The following is a 17,928-nucleotide window of genomic DNA, read 5'->3' as shown; positions in this document are numbered from 1 at the left end:
TTTAGGAACCATCCTTGTACCTTCCTCACCGTGTGTTTTTATGACATTTCTTAGAGTTACCGGTACTATTTAAGGAAGGATTGAAAAATAGTAAAGTCTCGGAGGGTGGAGAAGTCACTTTCCAGTGCCAGTTGACCAAACCAAATGCACGACTGGAATGGAAGAAAAGTCAGAAAACTCTACAACCAAATGATAAGTATAAGATGTGGCAGGAAGGGGTCAATGCAGAACTGGTCATCCAAGACGTGAACCTGAAGGATTCTGGGAACTATACATGTGTGATTGGAGAGGAGGCGACTACGGCAACCTTAACCGTCATCGGTAAGAATCCTCTAATGAATGGCTTATATCCCTCATCAACATTGGGCAGCCTGGTTCTTCCATCCCATGGCTACTTCATTCCATGGCCACTTCATCCCATGGCCACTTCATCCCATTGCCACTTCATCCCATGGCTACATCATCCCATGGCTACTTCATCCCATGGCCACTTCATCCCATGGCCACTTCATCCCATGGCCACTTCATCGCATGGCCACTTCATCCCATGGCCACTTCATCCCATGGCCACTTCATCCCATGGCTACTTAATCCCATGGCTACTTCATTCCATGGCTACTTCATCCCATGGCTACTTCATTCCATGGCCACTTCATCCCATGGCTACTTCATCCCATGGCCATTTCATCCCATGGCTACTTCATCCCATGGCCACTTCATCCCATGGCTACTTCATCCCATCGCTACTTCATTCCATGGTTCTGCTTTGTGTTTCTTCTTTAGAGTTGCCGGCAAGTTTTAGCTGTGAATTGATGAACCTCGAGGTTGTGGAAGGGGAAACCGCTGTCCTGCGCTGTGAGGTGACAAAGGCGTCGGCTGCAGTGCAATGGAAGAAAGGCAAGAAAACAATACGGCTCAGTGATAAGTACGACATCAGACAAGACGGTTGTAGATTAGAACTTCACATAAATGAACTAGAACTATCCGATGCCGATCAATACAGCTGCGTATGTGAAGAGCAGAGGACGGCAGCTTCCATAATCGTCAATGGTAGGTTGTGCTTCATTCTACAACATATTGGCCCACAGTTATTATACAGTTTATGGCAAGTTTTTGCGCAAAGTGTGCTAAAAAATGCACAAACGGTGGTGGTGCAACAACTGTGTAGGAAAATGTGCAACTTTTCTCCTCACTTGTCAATTTGGTAAGTGACAAGAAACGGTGATGTGGTCTCCAAAAATATGTATATTAGACCACATTTATCATAAAAATAGGGGAATTTTGGCTTAGTTACATTTCGGACTTGAACTGGGAAAATGTATTTACATTATTCGTCCTTGGGGAATCTCTCAAAACATTTTTTTACTTTTTTATACTTTTTACAATTTTATACTATTTTTTTCTACATTTTTCTCCCTCCACCGTACTGTTTGTTCCCCCAGCTCTGCCGGCTGTTTTCACAGAGCAGCTAAGAAATCTGCAAGTGTCAGAAGGAGATGCGGTGACCTTACACTGTGAGCTCAATAAACCTGACCTCTCGGTGGAGTGGAGGAGGGGAGATGTCACCATGACACCTGGAAACAGAACCATCATGAAGCAGGAAGGACAAGCCAACGAGCTCCTCATCAGAGACGTTACTGTGAGGGACTCCGGGGAATATTCTTGCCGATGTGGTGATGTCACAACCTCCGCCGTTCTCTCTGTAAATGGTAAATCCATCATCCCGTGATTGGAGTGTGATCTTACATCTGATCATTGTCGTTCTTAAAAACATTTACAATATTTTTTGGGTAATTTTTGGAATTGACGATGAGTGTCGCCGTTGTCCTCTGGTCCATACACAGTGATTTTAGGGTAGATATGGGTATAAATTTGGGTCAGACTTATTATGTTTTTGACACATTTTACCTTTACCACGACAGTTTTGAAAATTGTGGCTAGAGAGCGGCATGGCCAAGAGGAGTCTTAAGAAATGCATTCAATTTATTGAAGTTGTGAACCGATTTTTGGTGCAAATTATCAGGGTTACGTGTATTCTATCCGTGAGGTGGAGAAATGTGTGTAACGTGCAGCAATTCATACTGACGCATGCTTCTTACCATTGCCCCCAATGTATTGATAAATGTAGTGCAGGCGCCATATTGTCTAACCAGCTTCAGACATTTTTCGGTCATAGACAGATTGATCCAGGCGTCCAAAGATTCGACCACATTCAGGAGACTGATTCGGCACATTCATCCTCCGGATTAGACATTTTGTAGAATGATTCTCCATGAAAAAAAAAATTGAGGTTGAGGTCAAAAATGTTCTTAACCCTCATGAGAAGTCCCCAGGCCATGGTCACATCTTATTGACCAGTGACCCACTTAGATCCCGTCTGATAAATCTTCTGACTGATGGAGCAGGTTTCCACTTAAAAATCATTTTTGTCATCAGATCTGTGATCGTCTGCCTCATCGTTGCTTCATTTTCGGTCGAGTCACTGGATATTGGCTAAACTTATGTTCCGTGTCAGAAATTAGTTCATCATATTTTTAGGGTCAACCGACTGAACATTTTTAGGGCAATTTTTTTAATAATTTTTGTTAAGAGAGGAGAGAAAAAAATCCCATGAATCCTAGCAAAATATCCTGAAATGCAATAAACGATCTGAGGCTGAATAAATATCGGACAATTTGTTAGGTCCGGGACCACCTTACCATTTAGAATTTGCTGTTCTGTCGTCTTTTAGTCCTTCCTGTGATATTCAAAGAGGAGCTGAAACAAGTTGAAGTTCTGGAGGGAGAAAATGCCGCCCTGCGCTGCGAGGTTAACAAGGCGGACGTGTGCGTGGAGTGGTTAAAGGGAGACAAGATCTTACAGCCTGGAGACAAGTATACAATGCAGCAGATTGGAGGCACCACTACACTCAGCATCCTGGAGGTCAGTGAGGAAGATGATGGGGATTATACTTGTCTTTGTGGAGATGTGAGGACAATCGGCCACCTGCAAGTTCAAGGTAAATATTTCTCTTTCCCGATGATACATTAGCGGGGTCTGTAGAAAAAGCAAAAAACATCTTATTACTTCACACATCTTTGTAGGGATTAGCCCTCCCATGTAAAGCTGTAGATAAAATTCTGGCTACCTGCAGCCACCACTAGGGGGAGCTCAGGAGCTTACTGTATACAGTTATATATAAAAAGTAATAATTACACAGTGTACAGTGAGCTCCCCCTAGTGGTGGCTGCAGGTAGACAGAATTGTATCCTGTAACCCGTCTATAAATGAATCAGCGCAGAATTCTGGAGATTTTCATCTCAATAAGTTTTTTAATATTCTGTAAAACTTTTATTTCTTTTTACGAACGACTACTAGTAAATTAGATCATTTATATAAATTCCTCAATATTTAGACTTTGCTTGCGCTGATATTTTGTGTTTTGACGTTTCCGTGCTCTGTAAAACTAGTTGTAAAAAATCTGTTTACCTGAAGGAATTCTTCTTTTTTAGATTTGTACAGATTTAGTTTTTTAGAGAATTAAATTCAATAGAATAAAGAGAAATCACTTTTTTGTGTCATCTTTTCCCCTCCCCCGGGAATGTGGATTTATAGATTCACCTCTTATCGTCCTGCAGTTTATATTTACAGCCCTGAGAGGTGTCAAACGGCCCTGGAACCCGACAGAAATGTATATGATAAGTGACCAGAACTCAAGTGTAGAACAAAATGAGCCTGATCTCCGCATATAAACCAATCACAACACGGACTGGAGAGCATTATTGTAAAATACATAAAACTGAAGATAATAATGTGACAAATAATAATAATAATTGTGTCCATATAATGTAAATATTAGATAAAAGGAATAAAAAACAAAACACTGAGAAACTTAATAAATCTTTATTTTACTGTAATATATTCTTCTCTGCATTCTATTGTTTCTAATACTTTTTGTAAGAAATTGCAACTTTAATTAAATAAAATCATTTTATGAATATTGCCAAAAAATTTAAAATGCAAAAATAATTCTGCAGAAATATAAAAACAACAATAATAATAATCAAATATAAATATTTATTATGAATAAGACGATAATGTCCGTTGTTTGTGTGTAAAATTCATCCTTCTGATAAAGATCTCTATGTGAGACATTTCCTATCTATATAGGCTCCTATGTGAGACATTTCCTATCTATATAGGCTCCTATGTGAGACATTTCCTATCTATAAAGGCTCCTGTGTGAGACATTTCCTATCTAGAAAGATCTCTATGTGAGACATTTCCTATCTATAAAGATCTCTATGTGAGACATTTCCTATCTATATAGGCTCCTATGTGAGACATTTCCTATCTATAAAGGCTCCTGTGTGAGACATTTCCTATCTAGAAAGATCTCTATGTGAGACATTTCCTATCTATAAAGATCTCTGTGTGAGACATTTCCTATCTATAAAGATCTCTGTGTGAGACATTTCCTATCTAGAAAGATCTCTATGTGAGACATTTCCTATCTATATAGGCTCCTATGTGAGACATTTCCTATCTAGAAAGATCTCTATGTGAGACATTTCCTATCTATAAAGATCTCTGTGTGAGACATTTCCTATCTATAAAGATCTCTATGTGAGACATTTCCTATCTATATAGGCTCCTATGTGAGACATTTCCTATCTATAAAGGCTCCTGTGTGAGACATTTCCTATGTGTAGTGTTAGACGTTATATAACTCATTCTTTCTCTCGCTAAAAATTCAAAAACGGACAGGGAGAGAGACAGAATGACTGACAAGTTGATCTGTTTTTCTTTATATCATGTGGTCATTCCCCACGTCTCGGCCTCACTGTCTTCTCATCAGTTTCAATCTCTTTGGCGTCTCCGGCAGCAGATATAATGTCTCCGGCCCTTTTCTCCCTTCATCCCCATCCACATAAAGGAGGAAAATAACTATGTACTGTGGACAGATATTTCCACTATCATGTGGACATGACGGATCTACTGTACTGTGGACAGATATTTCCACTATCATGTGGACATGACGGATCTACTGTACTGTGGACAGATATTTCTACTATCATGTGGACATGACGGATCTACTGTACTGTGGACAGATATTTCCACTATCATGTGGACATGACGGATCTACTGTACTGTGGACAGATATTTCTACTATCATGTGGACATAACGGATCTACTGTACTGTGGACAGATATTTCTACTATCATGTGGACATGACGGATCTACTGTACTGTGGACAGATATTTCTACTATCATGTGGACAGGACGGATCTACTGTACTGTGGACAGATATTCCTACTATCATGTGGACATGACGGATCTACTGTACTGTGGACAGATATTTCCACTATCATATGGAACATGACGGATCTACTGTACTGTGGACAGATATTTCTACTATCATGTGAACATGACAGATCTACTTGTACTGTGGACAGATATTTCTACTATCATGTGGGCATGACGGATCTACTGTACCTTGGACAGATATTTCTACTATCATGTGGACATGACGGATCTACTGTACCGTGGACAGATATTTCTACTATCATGTGGACAGGACGGATCTACTGTACTGTGGACAGATATTTCTACTGTCATGTGGACAGGACGGAACTACTGTACCGTGGACAGATATTTCTACTATCATGTGGACATGACGGATCTACTGTACCGTGGACAGATATTTCTACTATCATGTGGACATGACGGATCTACTGTACTGTGGACAGATATTTCTACTATCATGTGGACATGACGGATCTACTGTACCGTGGACAGATATTTCTACTATCATGTGAACATGATGGATCTACTGTACTGTGGACCGATATTTCTACTATCATGTGGACAGGACGGATCTACTGTACTGTGGACAGATATTTCCACCATCATGTGGACATGACGGATCTACTGTACTGTGGACAGATATTTCTACTATCACGTGGACATAACGGATCTATTGTACTGTGGACAGATATTTCTACTATCATGTGGACATGACGGATCTACTGTACTGTGGACAGATATTTCTACTATCATGTGGACAGGACGGATCTACTGTACTGTGGACAGATATTTCTACTATCATGCGGACATAACGGATCTACTGTACTGTGGACAGATATTTCTACTATCATGTGGACAGGACGGATCTACTGTACTGTGGACAGATATTTCCACCATCATGTGGACAGGACGGATCTACTGTACTGTGGACAGATATTTCCACCATCATGTGGACATGACGGATCTACTGTACCGTGGACAGATATTTCCACTAACATGTGGACATGACGGATCTACTGTACCGTGGACAGATATTTCTACTATCATGTGGGCATGACGGATCTACTGTACAGTGGACAGATATTTCTACTATCATGTGGACATGACGGATCTACTGTACTGTGGACAGATATTTCCACCATCATGTGGACATGACGGATCTACTGTACTGTGGACAGATATTTCTACTATCATGTGGACATGGTGGATCTACTGTACTGTGGACAGATATTTCTACTATCATGTGGACAGGACGGATCTACTGTACTGTGGACAGATATTTCCACCATCATGTGGACATGACAGATCTACTGTACTGTGGACAGATATTTCTACTATCATGTGGACAGGACGGATCTACTGTACTGTGGACAGATATTTCCACTATCATGTGGACATGACAATCTACTGTACTGTGGACAGATATTTCCACCATCATGTGGACATGACAGATCTACTGTACCGTGGACAGATATTTCCACTATCATGTGGACATGACTGATCTACTGTACCGTGGACAGATATTTATACTATCATGTGGACATGACGGATCTACTGTACCATGGACAGATATTTCCACTATCATGTGGATGTGATGGATCTACTGTACCTTGGACAGATATTTCCACTATCATGTGGACAGGACGGAGCTACTGTACCGTGGACAGATATTTCTACTATCATGTGGACATGACGGATCTACTGTACTGTGGACAGATATTTCCACTATCATGTGGACAGGACGGATCTACTGTACTGTGGACAGATATTTCCACTATCATGTGGACATGACGGATCTACTGTACTGTGGACAGATATTTCTACTATCATGTGGACAGGACGGATCTACTGTACTGTGGACAGATATTTCTACTATCATGTGGACAGGACGGATCTACTGTACTGTGGACAGATATTTCCACTATCATGTGGACATGACGGATCTACTGTACTGTGGACAAATATTTCTACTATCATGTGGACATGACGGATCTACTGTACTGTGGACAGATATTTCTACTATGATGTGAACATGACGGATCTACTGTGCTGTGGACAGATATTTCCAATATCATGTGGACATGACGGATCTACTGTACTGTGGACAAATATTTCTACTATCATGTGGACATGACGGATCTACTGTACTGTGGACAGATATTTCTACTATGATGTGAACATGACGGATCTACTGTACTGTGGACAGATATTTCCACTATCATGTGGACATGACGGATCTACTGTACTGTGGACAAATATTTCTACTATCATGTGGACATGACGGATCTACTGTACCGTGGACAGATATTTCTACTATCATGTGGACATGACGGATCTACTGTACTGTGGACAGATATTTCTACTATCATGTGGACAGGACGGATCTACTGTACTGTGGACAGATATTTCTACTATCATGTGGACAAGACGGATCTACTGTACTGTGGACAGATATTTCCACTATCATGTGGACATGACGGATCTACTGTACTGTGGACAGATATTTCTACTATCATGTGGACAGGACGGATCTACTGTATTGTGGACAGATATTTCTACGATTATGTGGACATGACGAATCTACTGTACTGTGGACAGATATTTCTACTATCATGTGGACATGACGGATCTACTGTACTGTGGACAGATATTTCTACTATCATGTGGACATGGTGGATCTACTGTACTGTGGACAGATATTTCTACTATCATGTGGACAGGACGGATCTACTGTACTGTGGACAGATATTTCCACTATCATGTGGACATGACGGATCTACTGTACTGTGGACAGATATTTCTACTATCATGTGAACATGACAGATCTACTGTACTGTGGACAGATATTTCTACTATCATGTGGGCATGACGGATCTACTGTACAGTGGACAGATATTTCTACTATCATGTGGACAGGACGGATCTACTGTACCGTGGACAGATATTTCTACTATCATGTGGACAGGACGGATCTACTGTACCGTGGACAGATATTTCTACCATCATGTGTACATGACGGATCTACTGTACCGTGGACAGATATTTCTACTATCATGTGGACATGACGGATCTACTGTACCGTGGACAGATATTTCTACTATCATGTGGACAGGACGGATCTACTGTACTGTGGACAGATATTTCCACTATCATGTGGACATGACGGATCTACTGTACTGTGGACAGATATTTCTACTATCATGTGAACATGACAGATCTACTGTACCATGGACAGATATTTCTACTATCATGTGGACATGACGGATCTACTGTACAGTGGACAGATATTTCTACTATCATGTGGACAGGACGGATCTACTGTACCGTGGACAGATATTTCTACTATCATGTGGACATGACGGATCTACTGTACCGTGGACAGATATTTCTACTATCATGTGAACATGACGGATCTACTGTACTGTGGACCGATATTTCTACTATCATGTGGACAGGACGGATCTACTGTACTGTGGACAGATATTTCCACCATCATGTGGACATGACGGATCTACTGTACTGTGGACAGATATTTCTACTATCATGTGGACATAACGGATCTACTGTACTGTGGACAGATATTTCTACTATCATGTGGACAGGACGGATCTACTGTACTGTGGACAGATATTTCTACTATCATGTGGACATGACGGATCTACTGTACTGTGGACAGATATTTCTACTATCATGTGGACAGGACGGATCTACTGTACTGTGGACAGATATTTCCACCATCATGTGGACAGGACGGATCTACTGTACTGTGGACAGATATTTCCACCATCATGTGGACATGACGGATCTACTGTACCGTGGACAGATATTTCTACTATCATGTGGACATGACGGTTCTACTGTACCGTGGACAGATATTTCTACTATCATGTGGGCATGACGGATCTACTGTACAGTGGACAGATATTTCTACTATCATGTGGACATGACGGATCTACTGTACTGTGGACAGATATTTCCACCATCATGTGGACATGACGGATCTACTGTACTGTGGACAGATATTTCTACTATCATGTGGACATGGTGGATCTACTGTACTGTGGACAGATATTTCTACTATCATGTGGACAGGACGGATCTACTGTACTGTGGACAGATATTTCCACCATCATGTGGACATGACGGATCTACTGTACTGTGGACAGATATTTCCACCATCATGTGGACATGACGGATCTACTGTACTGTGGACAGATATTTCTACTATCATGTGGACAGGACGGACCTACTGTACTGTGGACAGATATTTCCACCATCATGTGGACAGGACGGATCTACTGTACCGTGGACAGATATTTCCAATATCATGTGGACATGACGGATCTACTGTACAGTGGACAGATATTTCTACTATCATGTGGACAGGACGGATCTACTGTACCGTGGACAGATATTTCTACTATCATGTGGACAGGACGGATCTACTGTACCGTGGACAGATATTTCTACCATCATGTGGACATGACGGATCTACTGTACCGTGGACAGATATTTCTACTATCATGTGGACATGACGGATCTACTGTACCGTGGACAGATATTTCTACTATCATGTGGACAGGACGGATCTACTGTACTGTGGACAGATATTTCCACTATCATGTGGACATGACGGATCTACTGTACTGTGGACAGATATTTCTACTATCATGTGAACATGACAGATCTACTGTACCATGGACAGATATTTCTACTATCATGTGGACATGACGGATCTACTGTACAGTGGACAGATATTTCTACTATCATGTGGACAGGACGGATCTACTGTACCGTGGACAGATATTTCTACTATCATGTGGACATGACGGATCTACTGTACCGTGGACAGATATTTCTACTATCATGTGAACATGACGGATCTACTGTACTGTGGACTGATATTTCTACTATCATGTGGACAGGACGGATCTACTGTACTGTGGACAGATATTTCCACCATCATGTGGACATGACGGATCTACTGTACTGTGGACAGATATTTCTACTATCATGTGGACATAACGGATCTACTGTACTGTGGACAGATATTTCTACTATCATGTGGACAGGACGGATCTACTGTACTGTGGACAGATATTTCTACTATCATGTGGACATGACGGATCTACTGTACTGTGGACAGATATTTCTACTATCATGTGGACAGGACGGATCTACTGTACTGTGGACAGATATTTCCACCATCATGTGGACAGGACGGATCTACTGTACTGTGGACAGATATTTCCACCATCATGTGGACATGACGGATCTACTGTACCGTGGACAGATATTTCTACTATCATGTGGACATGACGGTTCTACTGTACCGTGGACAGATATTTCTACTATCATGTGGGCATGACGGATCTACTGTACAGTGGACAGATATTTCTACTATCATGTGGACATGACGGATCTACTGTACTGTGGACAGATATTTCCACCATCATGTGGACATGACGGATCTACTGTACTGTGGACAGATATTTCTACTATCATGTGGACATGGTGGATCTACTGTACTGTGGACAGATATTTCTACTATCATGTGGACAGGACGGATCTACTGTACTGTGGACAGATATTTCCACCATCATGTGGACATGACGGATCTACTGTACTGTGGACAGATATTTCCACCATCATGTGGACATGACGGATCTACTGTACTGTGGACAGATATTTCTACTATCATGTGGACAGGACGGACCTACTGTACTGTGGACAGATATTTCCACCATCATGTGGACAGGACGGATCTACTGTACCGTGGACAGATATTTCCAATATCATGTGGACATGACGGATCTACTGTACTGTGGACAGATATTTCTACTATCATGTGGACATGACGGATCTACTGTACTGTGGACAGATATTTCCACCATCATGTGGACATGACAGATCTACTGTACTGTGGACAGATATTTCTACTATCATGTGGACAGGACGGATCTACTGTACTGTGGACAGATATTTCCACTATCATGTGGACATGACAATCTACTGTACTGTGGACAGATATTTCCACCATCATGTGGACATGACAGATCTACTGTACCGTGGACAGATATTTCCACTATCATGTGGACATCACGGATCTACTGTACCGTGGACAGATATTTCTACTATCATGTGGACATGACGGATCTACTGTACCGTGGACAGATATTTCTACTATCATGTGGACATGACGGATCAACTGTACTGTGGACAGATATTTCTACTATCATGTGGACATGACGGATCTACTGTACCGTGGACAGATATTTCTACTATCATGTGAACATGACGGATCTATTGTACTGTGGACCGATATTTCTACTATAATGTGGACAGGACGGATCTACTGTACTGTGGATAGATATTTCCACCATCATGTGGACATGACGGATCTACTGTACTGTGGACAGATATTTTTACTATCATGTGGACATAACGGATCTACTTTACTGTGGACAGATATTTCTACTATCATGTGGACATGACGGATCTACTGTACTGTGGACAGATATTTCTACTATCATGTGGACAGGACGGATTTACTGTACTGTGGACAGATATTTCTACTATCATGTGGACATAACGGATCTACTGTACTGTGGACAGATATTTCTACTATCATGTGGACAGGACGGATCTACTGTACTGTGGACAGATATTTCCACCATCATGTGGACAGGACGGATCTACTGTACTGTGGACAGATATTTCCACCATCATGTGGTCATGACGGATCTACTGTACCGTGGACAGATATTTCCACTATCATGTGGACATGACGGATCTACTGTACCGTGGACAGATATTTCTACTATCATGTGGGCATGACGGATCTACTGTACAGTGGACAGATATTTCTACTATCATGTGGACATGACGGATCTACTGTACTGTGGACAGATATTTCCACCATCATGTGGACATGACGGATCTACTGTACTGTGGACAGATATTTCTACTATCATGTGGACATGGTGGATCTACTGTACTGTGGACAGATATTTCTACTATCATGTGGACAGGACGGATCTACTGTACTGTGGACAGATATTTCTACTATCATGTGGACATGGTGGATCTACTGTACTGTGGACAGATATTTCTACTATCATGTGGACAAGACGGATCTACTGTACTGTGGACAGATATTTCTACTATCATGTGGACATGGTGGATCTACTGTACTGTGGACAGATATTTCTACTATCATGTGGACAGGACGGATCTACTGTACTGTGGACAGATATTTCCACCATCGTGTGGACATGACGGATCTACTGTACTGTGGACAGATATTTCCACCATCATGTGGACATGACGGATCTACTGTACTGTGGACAGATATTTCCACCATCATGTGGACATGACGGATCTACTGTACTGTGGACAGATATTTCTACTATCATGTGGACAGGACGGATCTACTGTACTGTGGACAGATATTTCCACCATCATGTGGACAGGACGGATCTACTGTACCGTGGACAGATATTTCCACTATCATGTGGACATGACGTATCTACTGTACCGTGGACAGATATTTCCAATATCATGTGGACATGACGGATCTACTGTACTGTGGACAGATATTTCCACCATCATGTGGACATGACAGATCTACTGTACTGTGGACAGATATTTCTACTATCATGTGGACAGGACGGATCTACTGTACTGTGGACAGATATTTCCGCTATCATGTGGACATGACAATCTACTGTACTGTGGACAGATATTTCCACCATCATGTGGACATGACAGATCTACTGTACCGTGGACAGATATTTCCACTATCATGTGGACATGACGGATCTACTGTACCGTGGACAGATATTTATACTATCATGTGGACATGACGGATCTACTGTACCGTGGACAGATTTTTCAACTATCATGTGGATGTGATGGATCTACTGTACCTTGGACAGATATTTCCACTATCATGTGGACATGACGGATCTACTGTACCGTGGACAGATATTTATACTATCATGTGGACATGACGGATCTACTGTACCGTGGACAGATATTTCTACTATCATGTGAACATGACGGATCTACTGTACTGTGGACAGATATTTCTACTATCATGTGGACAGGACGGATCTACTGTACTGTGGACAGATATTTCCACTATCATGTGGATGTGATGGATCTACTGTACCTTGGACAGATATTTCCACTATCATGTGGACATGGTGGATCTACTGTACTGTGGACAGATATTTCTACTATCATGTGGACAGGACGGATCTACTGTACTGTGGACAGATATTTCTACTATCATGTGGACAGGACGGATCTACTGTACCGTGGACAGATTTTTCAACTATCATGTGGATGTGATGGATCTACTGTACCTTGGACAGATATTTCCACTATCATGTGGACATGACGGATCTACTGTACCGTGGACAGATATTTATACTATCATGTGGACATGACGGATCTACTGTACCGTGGACAGATATTTCTACTATCATGTGAACATGACGGATCTACTGTACTGTGGACAGATATTTCCACTATCATGTGGACATGACGGATCTACTGTACTGTGGACAGATATTTCTACTATCATGTGAACATGACAGATCTACTGTACTGTGGACAGATATTTCTACTATCATGTGGACATGACGGATCTACTGTACCGTGGACAGATATTTCTACTATCATGTGGACATGACGGATCTACTGTACTGTGGACAGATATTTCTACTATCATGTGGACATGACGGATCTACTGTACCGTGGACAGATATTTCTACTATCATGTGAACATGACGGATCTATTGTACTGTGGACCGATATTTCTACTATAATGTGGACAGGACGGATCTACTGTACTGTGGACAGATATTTCCACCATCATGTGGACATGACGGATCTACTGTACCATGGACAGATATTTCTACTATCATGTGGACATGACGGTTCTACTGTACCGTGGACAGATATTTCTACTATCATGTGGGCATGACGGATCTACTGTACAGTGGACAGATATTTCTACTATCATGTGGACATGACGGATCTACTGTACTGTGGACAGATATTTCCACCATCATGTGGACATGACGGATCTACTGTACTGTGGACAGATATTTCTACTATCATGTGGACATGGTGGATCTACTGTACTGTGGACAGATATTTCTACTATCATGTGGACAGGACGGATCTACTGTACTGTGGACAGATATTTCCACCATCATGTGGACATGACGGATCTACTGTACTGTGGACAGATATTTCCACCATCATGTGGACATGACGGATCTACTGTACTGTGGACAGATATTTCTACTATCATGTGGACAGGACGGACCTACTGTACTGTGGACAGATATTTCCACCATCATGTGGACAGGACGGATCTACTGTACCGTGGACAGATATTTCCAATATCATGTGGACATGACGGATCTACTGTACTGTGGACAGATATTTCTACTATCATGTGGACATGACGGATCTACTGTACTGTGGACAGATATTTCCACCATCATGTGGACATGACAGATCTACTGTACTGTGGACAGATATTTCTACTATCATGTGGACAGGACGGATCTACTGTACTGTGGACAGATATTTCCACTATCATGTGGACATGACAATCTACTGTACTGTGGACAGATATTTCCACCATCATGTGGACATGACAGATCTACTGTACCGTGGACAGATATTTCCACTATCATGTGGACATCACGGATCTACTGTACCGTGGACAGATATTTCTACTATCATGTGGACATGACGGATCTACTGTACCGTGGACAGATATTTCTACTATCATGTGGACATGACGGATCAACTGTACTGTGGACAGATATTTCTACTATCATGTGGACATGACGGATCTACTGTACCGTGGACAGATATTTCTACTATCATGTGAACATGACGGATCTATTGTACTGTGGACCGATATTTCTACTATAATGTGGACAGGACGGATCTACTGTACTGTGGACAGATATTTCCACCATCATGTGGACATGACGGATCTACTGTACTGTGGACAGATATTTTTACTATCATGTGGACATAACGGATCTACTTTACTGTGGACAGATATTTCTACTATCATGTGGACATGACGGATCTACTGTACTGTGGACAGATATTTCTACTATCATGTGGACAGGACGGATTTACTGTACTGTGGACAGATATTTCTACTATCATGTGGACATAACGGATCTACTGTACTGTGGACAGATATCTCTACTATCATGTGGACAGGACGGATCTACTGTACTGTGGACAGATATTTCCACCATCATGTGGACAGGACGGATCTACTGTACTGTGGACAGATATTTCCACCATCATGTGGTCATGACGGATCTACTGTACCGTGGACAGATATTTCCACTATCATGTGGACATGACGGATCTACTGTACCGTGGACAGATATTTCTACTATCATGTGGGCATGACGGATCTACTGTACAGTGGACAGATATTTCTACTATCATGTGGACATGACGGATCTACTGTACTGTGGACAGATATTTCCACCATCATGTGGACATGACGGATCTACTGTACTGTGGACAGATATTTCTACTATCATGTGGACATGGTGGATCTACTGTACTGTGGACAGATATTTCTACTATCATGTGGACAGGACGGATCTACTGTACTGTGGACAGATATTTCTACTATCATGTGGACATGGTGGATCTACTGTACTGTGGACAGATATTTCTACTATCATGTGGACAAGACGGATCTACTGTACTGTGGACAGATATTTCTACTATCATGTGGACATGGTGGATCTACTGTACTGTGGACAGATATTTCTACTATCATGTGGACAGGACGGATCTACTGTACTGTGGACAGATATTTCCACCATCGTGTGGACATGACGGATCTACTGTACTGTGGACAGATATTTCCACCATCATGTGGACATGACGGATCTACTGTACTGTGGACAGATATTTCCACCATCATGTGGACATGACGGATCTACTGTACTGTGGACAGATATTTCTACTATCATGTGGACAGGACGGATCTACTGTACTGTGGACAGATATTTCCACCATCATGTGGACAGGACGGATCTACTGTACCGTGGACAGATATTTCCACTATCATGTGGACATGACGTATCTACTGTACCGTGGACAGATATTTCCAATATCATGTGGACATGACGGATCTACTGTACTGTGGACAGATATTTCCACCATCATGTGGACATGACAGATCTACTGTACTGTGGACAGATATTTCTACTATCATGTGGACAGGACGGATCTACTGTACTGTGGACAGATATTTCCACTATCATGTGGACATGACAATCTACTGTACTGTGGACAGATATTTCCACCATCATGTGGACGTGACAGATCTACTGTACCGTGGACAGATATTTCCACTATCATGTGGACATGACGGATCTACTGTACCGTGGACAGATATTTATACTATCATGTGGACATGACGGATCTACTGTACCGTGGACAGATTTTTCAACTATCATGTGGATGTGATGGATCTACTGTACCTTGGACAGATATTTCCACTATCATGTGGACATGACGGATCTACTGTACCGTGGACAGATATTTATACTATCATGTGGACATGACGGATCTACTGTACCGTGGACAGATATTTCTACTATCATGTGAACATGACGGATCTACTGTACTGTGGACAGATATTTCTACTATCATGTGGACAGGACGGATCTACTGTACTGTGGACAGATATTTCCACTATCATGTGGATGTGATGGATCTACTGTACCTTGGACAGATATTTCCACTATCATGTGGACATGGTGGATCTACTGTACTGTGGACAGATATTTCTACTATCATGTGGACAGGACGGATCTACTGTACTGTGGACAGATATTTCTACTATCATGTGGACAGGACGGATCTACTGTACCGTGGACAGATTTTTCAACTATCATGTGGATGTGATGGATCTACTGTACCTTGGACAGATATTTCCACTATCATGTGGACATGACGGATCTACTGTACCGTGGACAGATATTTATACTATCATGTGGACATGACGGATCTACTGTACCGTGGACAGATATTTCTACTATCATGTGAACATGACGGATCTACTGTACTGTGGACAGATATTTCCACTATCATGTGGACATGACGGATCTACTGTACTGTGGACAGATATTTCTACTATCATGTGAACATGACAGATCTACTGTACTGTGGACAGATATTTCTACTATCATGTGGACATGACGGATCTACTGTACCGTGGACAGATATTTCTACTATCATGTGGACATGACGGATCTACTGTACTGTGGACAGATATTTCTACTATCATGTGGACAGGACGGATCTACTGTACTGTGGACAGATATTTCTACTATCATGTGGACATGACGGATCTACTGTACCGTGGACAGATATTTCTACTATCATGTGGACAGGACGGATCTACTGTACTGTGGACAGATATTTCTACTATCATGTGGACAGGACGGATCTACTGTACTGTGGACAGATATTTCCACTATCATGTGGACATGACGGATCTACTGTACTGTGGACAGATATTTCTACTATCATGTGGACAGGACGGATCTACTGTACTGTGGACAGATA

At 41.7% G+C, this 17,928-nt stretch overlaps 1 protein-coding gene across 1 annotated transcript in view; it reads left to right on the top strand.

Annotated features, from left to right (window-relative positions):
* Positions 1-17,928, top strand: part of OBSCN (obscurin, cytoskeletal calmodulin and titin-interacting RhoGEF) — a 297,141-nt gene that overhangs the window by 141,217 nt on the left and 137,996 nt on the right. Inside the window, exons 44-47 of the mRNA XM_075847538.1 lie at positions 55-321; positions 784-1,050; positions 1,443-1,709; positions 2,732-2,998. Coding sequence (XP_075703653.1) covers positions 55-321; positions 784-1,050; positions 1,443-1,709; positions 2,732-2,998 — 1,068 coding nt within the window. The remainder of the gene's footprint in view (positions 1-54; positions 322-783; positions 1,051-1,442; positions 1,710-2,731; positions 2,999-17,928) is intronic.

This window comes from Rhinoderma darwinii, assembly GCF_050947455.1.
Source record: "Rhinoderma darwinii isolate aRhiDar2 chromosome 5 unlocalized genomic scaffold, aRhiDar2.hap1 SUPER_5_unloc_2, whole genome shotgun sequence".
NCBI classification, from domain to species: domain Eukaryota; kingdom Metazoa; phylum Chordata; class Amphibia; order Anura; family Rhinodermatidae; genus Rhinoderma; species Rhinoderma darwinii.
The sequence above is the reverse complement of the archived record's forward strand: the minus strand, read 5'-3'. Positions and strand labels throughout refer to the sequence as shown.